The sequence below is a fragment of the Anolis carolinensis genome, chromosome 2 (genome assembly GCF_035594765.1).
Source record: "Anolis carolinensis isolate JA03-04 chromosome 2, rAnoCar3.1.pri, whole genome shotgun sequence".
NCBI classification, from domain to species: domain Eukaryota; kingdom Metazoa; phylum Chordata; class Lepidosauria; order Squamata; family Dactyloidae; genus Anolis; species Anolis carolinensis.
In genome coordinates, this window is record NC_085842.1 from 193678875 (window position 1) to 193692951 (window position 14077).

At 39.3% G+C, this 14077-nt stretch overlaps 1 protein-coding gene across 3 annotated transcripts in view; it reads left to right on the forward strand.

Moving 5' to 3' along the window:
• LOC100552377 (TLC domain-containing protein 4) overlaps positions 1-13055 on the forward strand; it is a 51754-nt gene extending 38699 nt beyond the window's left edge. For 2 of the 3 annotated variants that reach the window (XM_003216819.4, XM_008103750.3), the window contains 2 exons: positions 3278-3351; positions 8123-13055. In XM_003216819.4, the coding sequence (XP_003216867.2) occupies positions 3278-3351; positions 8123-8414 (366 nt within the window). In that variant the 3' untranslated portion in view covers positions 8415-13055. Of the gene's footprint in view, positions 1-3277; positions 3352-4320; positions 7601-8122 lie in introns of those variants that run through there. The other variant, XM_062974133.1, reaches the window with a different exon arrangement.
• Positions 13056-14077: the final 1022 nt, after the last annotated feature.

Genomic DNA, 14077 nt, shown 5'->3' on the forward strand with positions numbered 1-14077 from the left:
CGGCAGAACGTTGGATAAGCGAATATGTTGGCTAATAAGGAGGGATTAAGGAAAAGCCTATTACACATCAAATTTGGTTATGATTTTACAAATTAAGCACCAAAACATGTTATACAACAAATTTGACAGAAAAAGTTCAATACGCAGTAATGCTATGTAGTAATTACTGTATTTACGAATTTAGCACCAAAATATCATGATGTATTGAAAACATTGACTACAAAAATGCGTTGGATAATCCAGAACGTTGGATAAGCGAGTGTTGGATAAGTGAGACTCTACTGTATATAACTAAAACACTCCTTAGAGATGGCCATCTGCCTCCTTTAAAAACTGAAGAGGAGAGTCCACCACCTGCTGAGGCAGTCTGTTGCACTGTTAAACAGCTTGGAAGCAGACATAAGAGTCTTTAATCTAGATATGTTTTGACCAAGATCAACATACAAACATTAGTTCTTTTCTAAGCCTTGAAAAAATCATACAATCATAAAGTTGGAGGAGACCACAAGGGCCATCCAATCCAACCTCCTGCCATGCAGAATCACCAATCAAAGCACTCTAGACAGATGGCCATCCAGCATCTGCTTAAAAACCTCCAGAGAAGGATACTCCACCAGCACGTAGTACACAGTGGGCTTGTAAGGCTGTAGTGTAGAGCTTGGAAATGTTACTTTTCTGGACTACACCTTTTTTTAGGCTACACACTACTTTTTTGCCCATGCTTGTTGGGGTAGTTGCTGCCAAAAAACTCACTTTTACAAGCTTTGTCATAGCTTGTAAAACTCACTTGGAAGCAAGTCACATATATTCAGCAGGACTTATAACTGAATTAAATGTGCATAGTTTGAGCTGTGAAAAAACACTGTTTTGTAACACAGAGAAACAAATAGCACTAAATCAGTCTGACCACAGCCTAGCCCCTCTTGATGTTTGTGGACTACAGGCACTCCCTGAGTTACAAACACTTGTCTTACTAACTACTCATAGTTAAGAACGGGGGTGAGACAACAAAAAGTGAGAGAAATCTATCTCAAGAAAGGGAAATTTACTCCTGAAAGAGTTATCATGGGGAAAAGGTGTCTGCACTGAAGCTTTCTCACCAATCCTTGTTTCCACAACAAGCCAAATTTTTCAAAATTCAATTATCACAGGGACAGAAAGTGTAGTGAAACCTTCTGAACAGGGGCACATACCAAAGTGGAACAGGTACATTTTTTAAGTGTAACTCCAAATATATATATATATATATATATATATATATATATATATATATACACACATACACACATACACACATACACACACACAGATACAGTAGAGTCTCACTTATCCAACGTTCTGGATTATCCAACGCATAGTCAATGTTTTCAATACATCATGATATTTTGGTGCTAAATTCATAAATACAGTAATTACTATGTAGCATTACTGCATATTGAACTACTTTTTCTGTCCAATTTGTTGTATAACATGGTGTTTAATTTGTAAAATCATAACCTAATTTGGTGTTTAATAGAATTCTCCTTAATCTCTCCTTATTATCCAACATATTCGCTTATCCAACATTCTGCCGGCCCGTTTATGTTGGATAAGTGAGACTCTACTATATATATATATATATATATATATATATATATATATATATATATATATCCCACTTTATCTCTCCTGCAGGAGAAATATTGGAGTTATACTTTAAAATGTATCTGTTGCATACAAATTCAACTTAAGGACAAACCTACATAATCTATCTTGTTCGTAATTTGGAGATTGCTTGTAAACCCTCAGTATTCGCTTTTCTTTATTGTACTGGGAATTGCAGTCTAAAATTCCCAATCCTTATAATAAATGGAGGGGAGCTTTCATTATTAAGCCTAGCCTAGAGTATCACACTGAAGGGCAGTCCCCAACACCATTTCTTAGGACATTCTTCTTGTTTTAATATCTCTTATACCTGCAACTAAGGATTCAACCATTCCACCCTGTTCCTGATTTCCTTATCTCCTCTTGCTCTGTTGTTTTTTTTCCTGTGGGCATTAACTCACTGCATTACTTGTAGTCACTTTCCTGTGCGCAGACTCACCATATGATATTTGACATCAGTCAGAGCTAGAATCCCACACCACAGGACTGTCTCTGAAACCCTGTCTGTTTTGTGTGGGTGAGGGGACTGGGGCAGGAGAAATGTCCACAAGAAAGGAAATGTAATTTGCTTGGAGAAATCCTTTTTTGGACTATGGCTCCTAGAAGCCTGTAGTCAGTAAGGCCACTTGCTTCTGGTGGGTGTAGAACTTCTCTTAGCACTGCTTCTTTGGATGAAGCTTCAGTTCAATGGGGTGAAGCTCTTGATGCCTTGCATCATAGCAGGGTTGGGAGATGGAAGAAGAGAAAGGCAAAAATAATGTCTTGGTAAGAGTGGCACAGTGTGTTAAAGCACTGAGCTGCTGAACTTGCAGATCGAAAGGTCCCAGGTTCAAATCCCGGGAGCGGAGTGAGTGCCCGCTATTAGCTCCAGCTTCTGCCAACCTAGCAGTTCGAAAACATGCCAATGTGAGTAGATCAATAGGTACCACTCCGGCGGGAAGGTAATGGCGCTCCATGCAGTCATGCTGGCCACATGACCTTGGAGGTGTCTACGGACAACGCCAGTTCTTTGGCTTAGAAATGGAGATGAGCACCAAGCCCCAGAGTCAGACATGACTGGACTTAACGTCAGGGGAAACCTTTACCTTTTACCTAAGATCAAATAGCCAAAGAGAGGAAGCATTTGGATCAGCTTCTGTTGGTATAAACATATGCAGGCTAATAATTATGCCTACATGTAGGCTTTCATCCCATTCTTTTGACAGAAAATAGAGTTTTTGCTATTTACATCTATATGGGTGGTAGCATTGGGTCTGGTTGTGTTGGTTCTCTGCTCTGTTGCTATCTAACCCCTCTCTGCTTTGCTTCCTTATGGGGGGTGAGTGGGAAGGTGGGGGTATCTGCTCAGGATTTTAGAGGTATCTACATCTTCTGCCATTGGAAGGAGCAAGACAGTGGTGGCTGGGATGATCCTTGTCACTGAGCCAGTGAAATGTATTCTGGATTTTAGCCTGAGCTTTAAAGGAGCTGTCCAATGTTCTGAACTTCTTTGGGATTGAGCGCCTTGGGTAACTCCTTTAAAGTTGAGACTGCTATCCAAGGTACGTTCCACCAGCTACAGTTGTCGCAAGAAATGTGTCACTGTCTTGGATGTTGTCCTGGCAACTGATGGTTTCTTCTTCTGTCCCAATAGAGCCGTGGGGTGCTACCCTTTTTTGCCAACTTCCGTCTCATCTCAGAGCTCTCCACACCCTTCGTGAATCTACGGTGAGTTGACTTGGAGCACATGACAAGGGATATGGGCTCAAGAATCTGTAATGGGAAGTTGAAGTGTCTGTCTCCCCTTAGACTCAGTTTGCAGACAGGGATATGCTAAGGAATCCAGTGGAAGGGGCAATCCTCCAAGCCTCCCATTAAAAGCATAGGAGCCAAAGCCTCAAGGCCTTGGCATAATCTGAACTGGAGAACTGGCTCCCACTATTTGCTTACTTTGCAGGTCAGGCTTTTCATTCAGTAGTTACACAAATTAATAACTTAAGGTTTACCTGATTCCTCATTTTTAAGATTGCAGCCATACAGACATACAGGGTACTGCAATTTCAATTTATTTATTTATTTATTTATTTATTTCCAACATTTATATCCCGCCCTTCTCACCCGAAGGGACTCAGGGCGGCGTACAAAATTGGCAACAATTCGATGCCTATACATAATTAAAACAGCAATAAAAATCCAATAAAACAATTAAAACAATATAAAAAATATAAAAACATATGATTAAAATCCATTCCTCCAAAATCCTCGTGCTGTAGCCGTAAATCAGTCCGGGTCGTCATTATCGTTCAATCTTCAAAAGCCTGGGCACATAGCCATGTTTTCAGGGCTTTTCTAAAACTCAAAAGGGTTGGGGCTTGCCGTATTTCTCTGGGGAGGGTGTTCAACTGCCAAATTTAACTGCCAAAGCTGCATCCTATGCAATCAGGTTTATAGTTTGGTCAGAGGCGCTGTCTGGCTGAGAATATTGGTGTCCCTCTCCTAAGCTGCCAATTCCAGTATTCCATAGTATGGAATCGTAGTGCTATAACTGTGTCCCATAAAAAGGCTCTTGTATGCCTGCTTTAAATCAGGTGCAGACAACTACAGCAAAAGGATGCAATTATACATTTTTTTCCTTTTTTCTTTCTTCCCCCCCCCCCCCCTATTTCTTTGTGTTAATTGTTTTTATTATGTTATAAGTAATATTTACAGTGCAGGTGGGGGAAAACACTGTGAAGAAAGAGAAGAAAGAGGAGGAAAGAAAACAGAGAAAGGCGGAAATGGAGGAGGAGAAAAGAAAGAAAAAGGAAAAAATACGGAGAAAAAGAAAGAAAAAAGGATAAATAGTGATAATGATAAATATTAAAAAAAGAGGGGGAGTGGGAAAAAAGGAGTTATAAGGGTAGACTTCCCATTGTCTTCTTGAGGGAGGGAAAAAACCAATTATACATTTTTAGCTGAAAATTCACCAAATATATTTATTTATTTACTATATTTATACACCACCCTTCTCATCCCGAAAGGGATTCAGAGTGGCTTACAAACTGGTAACAATTCAATGCCATATAAACAAACATGTAAAAACAGTAAGCATATACAGTAGAGCAGGGGTCCCCAAACTTTTAAAGCAGAGGGCCAGTCCACAATCTTTCAGACTGTGGAGGGGCCGAATTATCATTTGGAAAAAAACCGAACAAATTCCTATGCACACTGCACATGTCTTATTTGTAGTGCAAAACAACAACAACAACAATAAAAGAACAATACTATATTTAAAAATGAAAACAACTGTAACCAACATAAACCTATCAGGATTTCAATGGGAAGTGTAGGTCTGCTTCTGGCCAATGAGATAGTCAAGTTAATTAGGATTGTTGTTGTTGTTGTGTGCCTTCAAGTCATTTCAGACTTTGTGCGAGCCTAAGTCTAAAATTATTTATTTATTCATCTACTACATTTATTTATTACATTTATATCCCACCCTTCTCACCCCGAAGGGGACTCAGAGCAGCTGTATGTACATAGAATATATTATATTATTAGCATTGCACAATATTAGCATTATATATTACTATATTGAACTATACTACTATACTGTAATATTATATGTAATATATAACATATAATTAATATTATTATATGGTATTATTATTTGTATTATATTGTATAACATTATAATATTATTATCAGTATTATATGTAAATACAATATATTATATTATTAAAAATGATATAAAAAGATTATACAGTAGAGTCTCACTTATCCAACATAAACGGGCTGGCAGAATGTTGGATAAGCGAATATGTTGGATAATAAGGAGGCATTAAGGAAAAGCCTATTAAACATCGAATTAGGTTATGATTTTACAAATTAAGCACCAAAACATCATGTTAGACAACAAATTTGGCAGAAAAAGTAGTTCAATGCGCAGTAATGCTATGTAGTAATTACTGTATTTACTAATTTAGCACCAAAATATCACGATATATTGAAAACATTGACTACAAAAATGCGTTGGATAATCCAGAATGTTGGATAAGCGAGTGTTGGATAAGTGAGACTCTACTGTATATGGTATTATCATTTGTATTATATTGTATAACATTATAATATTATTATCAGTATTATATGTAAATACAATATATTATATTATTAAAAATGATATAAAAAGATTATATTATAAAACTGAGGGCGGGGGCCAGGTAAATGACCTTGGAGGGCTGCATCCGGCCCCCGGGCCTTAGTTTGGGGACCCCTGCAGTAGAGTCTCACTTATCCAAGCTAAATGGGCCGGCAGAAGCTTGGATAAGCGAATATCTTGGATAATAAGGAGGGATTAAGGAAAAGCCTATTAAACATCTAATTAGGTTATGATTTTACAAATTAAGCACCATAACATCATGTTTGACAACAAATTTGACAAAGTACTGTAGTTCAATACGCAGTAATGTTATGTTGTAATTACTGTATTTACGCATTTAGCACCAAAATATCATGATATATTGAAAACATTAACTACAAAAATGGCTTGGATTATCCAGAGGCTTGGATAAGCGAGGCTTGGATAAGTGAGACTCTACTGTACATTAAACAATAAAAGTTAAGAAAAAATCTATACATTAAAGCCAATTGTTTAAAACCACACATATCCAAAATCATAGTCCAGCAGCCATTCCCGTCGTGATTGCACTTTTTTCATATACATTTATTCTGTAAAGGCTTGATCCCTAAAGTTACTGTACATGACTTCCATCCTGTACTTTTCTAAACATTTTTGTTAGCATGTAATATATGGGTTTTGTTTTGGAGGGAGTGCAGAGGTTGGGTGGGGAGTTCATAACACTGTAAGGTAAAGTAGGGTAAAGGTTTCCCCTGACGTTAAGTCCTGTCATGTCTGACTCTGGGGGCCGGTGCTCATCTCCATTTCTAAGCCGAAGAGCTGGCATTGTCCGTAGACATCTCCAAGGTCATGTGGCCAGCACGACTGCATGGAGCTCCGTTACCTTCCCGCCAGAGCGGTACCTATTGATCTACTCACATTGGCATGTTTTCGAACTGCTAGGTTGTTTTTTAAAAAATAACACTGTGTTATTTTTTAAAAAACGAAAATGTAATAATTAGAGAACACTTGTAAAAAAAAAAGATATGAGACATACTGCTCACAGGGCAAACCTCATCCCCTACTATATTTACATGAATCTGATGCTTACTTTTATGGCTAAACCACCTTGCCAAAATTAGGGTGTGTGTTAGATTCATGTAATACTGAATCTTAGTGCTGAACCAAAGCAATAGGGGAAGCTGCTTCAGGAGCAACTGGACCTCCTATTTGAGGGCTATCATCTGTAATTTAATCATCCTTGATCAATGCTATGTAATCCTAGGATTAGTAGTTTGTTGAAGCATCAGCCTTCTTTGACAGCGAAGGCTCAAGGCCTTGTAAAACTACTACCGTCAGGACTCCTTAGCATTGAACCAAGGCAGTTAAAGTGGATTCATTCTACAGCATAGATGTATCCAAGGTGTTTTTTTTTCATTGCTAGAAAATTTGATACTCTAACACTTTTGTTTTTAAAGAAGGAATTATAAGCAGGCAACAACTATTACAAAGACTGTACCTTTTGCTCGACCTTTTGCACTGGTCGCTCTTCCCCTGATTCCTGATGGCTTGATATTATTCAGGACTCCTCCCTACCCAATGTGACCGTAAATGATTCTAATGCACTTTATCTATTTACGAATTTGTTACTCATAATGTGCGCCTTGCTTATCCACTATTGCAACCTCATTGTTTTTAATTTGATGTTTTAATTCTGTGTGGTGTTTTTTCACCTATTGTGTATATTTTATTATTGGTTTTTGTTTTTGTCCTTTGATGTTTTATATTTTATCATTGCTTGTATTTTAATTTTGCTGTAAGCCGCCCCAAGTCCCCTTCGGGGGAGATGGAGGTGGGATATAAATAAACTTATTATTATTATTATTATTATTATTATTATTATTATTATTATTTATTTATTTATTTTGCTGCTGCATATTACATTTGTCAGCAAATCAATTTTTGGGTTTCAGGGTTTTGAAAATGTAGATGTTCATTAGATTCAATTGTGCATTAGACTTGAGTAAATAAAGGTATTTTAAATAGTCCCTGCTGCCATCACTAGCAAATGGTGCTTAATGAGGAATGCAGAAGGCACATTCTTGAATCTATAACATCAACCTGTTGCTCAAATTGGCAATGCTCCCAGAATTGCAACAGTACTTTTAAACAAGGAACAAACTCCACGTGTGCCTTATTCTTACAGTGAGTTTCCTCTCTGTATTCATAGCCGTCACTGCATGGCCTACATGGGTCCATGGGACCTCTGATTTTTTTACTTGGATTTGAATAAGTCAGTCAATGTAGACAGCTTTTTTATTTCATTTTACCTTGGGGAGGGTCTTCTATGTAGGCCACCCTTCTATGTGTCTCTGTTTGACTCTACTCTTTTTGTTTCCTCAGATGGTTCCTAGACACAGCAGGCTGGCCCCGCTCTTCCTGGCTTGTCTTGGCCAACGGCCTGGCCATGATGGTAGTGTTCTTTGTGGTGCGTATTGCCGTCATTCCCTCCTATTATGCCCAAGTATACTTCTGGTATGGAACGCCAGAGTATGAGCGCCTGGGCCTATGGGTACAGCTGGCCTGGATTGTGCCCAGTGTTGCCTTGGAAGTGCTCAATGTGGTTTGGATGTATCGTATCATTCGTGGCTTCTACCGGGCCTTTTGTCGGTCCAAGGCACGCAAAGCAACATGAAGCACCAAATGAAGCTGTGCATGGCCAGGAACATAGAGACCAGCTGAAAAAGCTTGGACACCCTCTTCTAATTCCCTTAGAAGCCAGTAGCCATAGGAACCGCTCCTGACCATTCCTTTGGGCCAGACAGCTTCAGAGCCACACAACAGAAGTCTTTGGTCGACTCCATCCAGAGTGGTCTTTGTCATTCTGACCAAAGTCAGCAGCTGATTATCATAGAATAACTATCAACGTAAGTTCTGGCGATGACCTCTCTGTGGCACATGACAAAGTTGGAAATGCATATTGTAGTTTCAAAGCAAGAAGTATGTGCCCAGCAGCATTTGGCACACACCGAGACGAAGATACAGCTGTTTCAATGATTGTTTGGTCTTTGTGTTTGAGGTCGGGTTGTTCAGAACTGTTGTAGGGCAGCTAAAAAGAGACTTGAAATGGCCAAGTAAGTGAAACTCCTGGCTTGAGCTTCATATAATAAAAACTTAACCGGTTTCAGCTGTAAACCCATTAGCTGGACTAATGGGTGTCATTGTCTCCTGGGTAGAAGACCTTCTGGCCCTGTGGATGGAATATTTTGGAATAAGAGAAATAATAAATCAGGACCCTGCAGTGGCCTTGGGTCCTGATTAGAAGTATGTACAAAAGACAAGGTGGATGGACAGCATATCTGTGATGTGTTGGAAATGGTGGATTACCAGATTCATCAACATAATATGTGGAGAAATGCCTTAACAGGTACTGGGATGCAAGCAGTAAATGTTGGGGAACAAAGCAGCAAAAATGCCCTTTCTCTGACAGGTCAGGTTGGAACACTTATTTTCCACTTGGTGATTTTTCTCCATTCTGGGGTCCTGAAACTGTCCTAGAAAGTTAACTAAGCAAGAATACATAACTCTCTTCTCCTAACGAGGATAGCACCAAGATACATCTTGACCATGTTTACTCCTGTTTCAACAACTCACAAATAAAGTGTTACATCAGGGAATGACATAGCCGCACATTTACCAAAGATGTGGGGTTGATGGTAGATGTATCAAAGGGACATAGTATTGGGTATGATTCTGGGTCTGGGTGACTGGTTCCAGCAGCATGTATCTTTATAAGGAAAACCTTAATTTCTGCAGCACCAAGATAATGCAATTCTCCAGATTCCTTATGTACACCTCAGTTGTCACCTTGATTTTATGCTGTAAATGATGGTTTCCTAAAAGGCATGGGGAATCCCCATTCTTATGTTGTTTTCTGACTTTAATTTTAATTTTTAAAACATTTTAAAGAGTCTGAGTACTCACCCATTATAATTCTGGGAATGCTCATGCATACCTTTTTTAAAAAAAGTGAACAAGTGACAGATACAGGCAAACCAATCTTCTTTTCACTCCATTTTTTTTAAGCATTTTCTTTTAAAATGTAGCCCCTTGGACCCTGTGCACAGCCATATACCAGAGAACAGGAGCTGCTTCTTCCCGGAGCAAAGCTGTTCCCCTTTGGCCATCCCTGCTGGCGTTTAGTCTCTATTGAGGGCAGGAGAAGAAGAATATTAGCATCTGCCATGCATTTTTCCAGAGAACAGGGTAGGTTGGAGAGACAGAGATTTCTCTCTCCAACCTGTCCAACCTTGCATATTCTTGTATCTTCCACTGCAATAGTGGAGGGGTGGATTTCTTTTGTAAAGACCAGAAGTCAAACTACAATTATGCAATTTTTTAAAAATGTGCAATTGAAAAAACCAGTTGCTGCTGAATATGAATTTTTGAATGTGAAATTATAATGAATACATACATTAAGGCTCACATTTTTAGTGTGAATCCACATTTCTTTCTTTTAAGTGTGCCAAGAAAATAAGGTGAAGCTTTCCCTGACATTAAGTCTAGTCGTGTCCGGCTCTGGGGGTTGATGCTCATCTCCATTTCTAAGCCGAAGTGCGGCGTTGTCCATAGATGCCTCCAAGGCCATGTGGCTGGCATGACTGCATGGAGTGCCTTTACCATCCCGCTGGAGCGGTACCTATTGATCTACTCACATTTGCATGTTTTCAAACTGCTAGGTTGGTAGAAGCTGGGGCTAACAGCAGAAGCTCACCCCTGCTCCCGGGATTCGAACTGCCAAACTTTTGGTCAGCAAGTTCAGCAGCTCAGCAGTTTAACCCACTCCACCACCGGGGGCTCCCATGCATTGGATTGTACTTTCAAACCTGAAAAGTACAACCCTATGCATGGATAAGATTGTACATATCTAAATGTTTTGACTGCCATGAAAATGATATGTCATAATATCTCTTGGCTATCAAATGCTAATGAAATATGCCAGCTAGCAAATACTATTATTTCAGCTAGGATTTTCTGTCTTTGATCTGAAATAAAAGAGAACTAAAACTAAAGTTATACCCTATACTAGTCTTCCTCTTGAGGAAGCTTTAAAATAATTTTGAGGCCTCAGAGAAATCCTACATAAAAAAATCATTCTATCAATAGCTCAAAAATATATTGTTTTTAGTCCTAGTCTTTCACAGAACCCCTGATGACCTGTCCTGATAGCCTAGGCAGAGGAGCCTTGTCCTACACGCACAATTCTGTACTGAAAGTTGAAACGTGTTTGCCAAAGCAGAGCTTTCATTGAACAGGCAGAGATTCCACGCTGAATTGCAGGGGAGGTTTCATTAGGAAGTGCCAAATTTGCAAAGCTTGGGAAAGCTACCTTTTCTGGGCTGCAGTCCTGACATCTTTCAGGCACCAGCGGCTATGCTGGCTGCCGAATTATGGGAGTTGTTATCACAAAAAAAAATCACTTTTCTGTGCTCTGGAAATATGTACCATTCCTTTGTGGTTGCACATTCAATCCTCCATAGTAAAATAAAGATGCAATAGAGGGGATGGCATTTAGTAGGTTTCAATGTGCGCCTGCTTTTCTCTTTCACCATGTGCGACTGTCCTCATTAGAAATATCCAGAGCACAACAGTATGGTTCCCCCCACCATATCTCCACACTCACAGGTAATGCAACTTGGCAAGCTATTTGCATTGACACTACATTTCCCTCTATGATCACAAGCGTTGCACTAATTGTTCTACTGATCTGTATTTGTTGCACTAAGCCAATTAATATTTACTCAATATTTACTGCTTGTTCAGGGCATATAAAGACTTAATGTAACCCCCTGTCTTCCAAAGGCATTACAATATGCCCCAAAACACAGCTGCTCCCAGCCCCATGCAGCATTAAACATGTTAATGTTAAACCCTTGTGCCGACTGAACTGTTGACCTGAAGCTTGGGTTACTGACCTGAAGGTCATCAGTTTGAATCTGCGAGAAGGGATGAGCTCCTGTCTGTCAGCTCTAGCTTGCAGGGACATGAGAGAAGCCTCTCAGCTAATACATCCGGGCGCCCACTGGGCAACGTTTCTGTAGACAGCCAATTCACTTACACCAGAAGCAACTTAAAGTATATTTTCAAGTCGCTTCTGACACGATACAAAAAAATGACAAAAGTGTTTTGCTTCATAGAATCATAGAGTTGGAAGAGACCACATGGGCCATCCAGTCCAACCCCCTGCCATGCAGGAAAAGCACAATCAAAGCACCCCCAATGGATGGCCATCTAGCCTGTTTCATAGCCTTCCTTGTATCTTGTTTGTGTTCTTTATAGTGAAGTGCACAATGCTCCTGATCCCATTTTACAGAGAGCAAACAAAGGCAGAATGTCACCCTTAAATAACTGCCTGACAAGAAAGCTGTAGATGTATTTGGCTCTCAACCCCAATGTACTCACAGGTAAATGTTTACCTTTTGGTAAAATACAGCTTTCCCCCCACTTGACGTCAAACTGCCAAAGTTTGTTTGAAATTTTGTATCTCTCTGCTTAACACTGCTAATGCTTTGCAGTAACTGAGGCCTCTAGCTTCTCAGTTATAAAACAAATTCTAATGTAGACAAAAAATCAGCACAGCAGAGAGAGTTATTTCATCATTGTGCTAAAATCCATGAAGACATTCCACGATATAAGTGCCATAGAAAAGAGCTCTCATTCATTTCAGCCGCCTTTTCAGAAGACTGCGCCCCATTTTCGCTTTGGACCAGATACCAAACAAACTGACACCATGTACTAAACATCTTAAAGCACATTTGAAAAATTATTTATACAATCTCAGTCTTATTTTTAAAATGCTTATAAAACTTATCTGGGAAGCTAGAAGAGTGGATTGTAATTTTTAGGAGGAACTAGTAGTGGAAGTTTTTCCTCTACATTTCTGCCTAAAGAGGTTTTACAAAGCTCTCAGCATCAGTCTAAGGTCCTTTCCACACAGTTGAATAAAATCCCAGATTATCTGCTTTGAACCGGGATATATGGCAGTGTGGACTGAGATAACCCAGTTCAAAGCAGATAATGTGGTATTTTCTGCCTTGATATTCCGGGTGATATGGCTGTGTGGAAGGGCCCTAAAATGCTGAAAAGCATATTAAGTTTGTTAGATGGATACACCTGAAGTCTATCTTGAAACAGGAATGGAAGCTGTTTCTTATTTTCTTCTGCCATTTAGAATGATTTAATCCTCGCCTAAGTAGGTTTGTAATTTTCTAATTTCCCTTTATTAACAACGCGAATCAATGAATGTTAATATATTAAACACGATTAATTTATTGAATCCTGTTGTTCTGTATTTAATCTTGTCTTTGTGCACACATCTGGGTATTGTGTTTTGTGAATGTTTTCATTTCAGCCTGTGCTGTGTGGGTGGATATACTGACAAAGAAGCATGCATAAACCAAATATGGACTGCTAGACCTTGAAAGCTTCCCCCAACGGGACATCTTTATATCTTTTTCTCCCTGATGTTTTCCAAAACACACCTATTATAATCAGTTGTGGATAGATGGTGTGTACTGTGTACACAAATGGGACAGAATTTGGTTTAGGATAAATATTGAAATATATACATAAGCTAAAACGTATTGCGGGAGAGGGCATTACAAAAAGAAAAAAACTGAAGCCATCAACTGATAATTGGAGATGTATGACTCCCTATTCCCTGTGGATACTGTTGGTTACTCTTCAGTATTTACCTCTTATGGAAGACTCCTGGACAGTGTTCAAACCTCATGGTGGCAAATGTATAACTCTCACCAAGTGTTTTACATGTAGATCAATTCCCTTGCCGCCCCCAGCTATTCAGTGCTGCATAAACTGATGTCAGAGTTGTAACGAGAGGATAAGAAATTAGTTGATTTGATGTAATATAGTGTCAAATTTTAAAACCATCTGTCAGCCAGTAAATCCAGCCTGTTGTTCTGCCCAGTTTAAAGTCTAAAGACCTTGGCAATTCCCACAACTTTCACAGCGGCAGGGAAGGGGGCAGGTAGGCAGCAGGATGGAAGAAATTTCGATTTATAAACTGTAGGTGGCTGCAACATATATGGACCAAAGAAAATAAGAGCAAAAGTCATGGCTTCCCAACTAAAATAGGAAATATATGTTCTCCTGCCAAGTTTGTTCTTGAAGAGGATAATAATCTCTGAAAGAGGTCAACTGATTGTTTTTACTGGCTATTCTGTATATGAGAGTATCCAACAGGCAAATCTGCAGCCAAGGGGGTGGTTTAAGGGTTCAACCCCCCCCCCCCTCCAATTTCAGGTCAAAAAAATCTCTAGTTTACTCCTGAATTTTAAC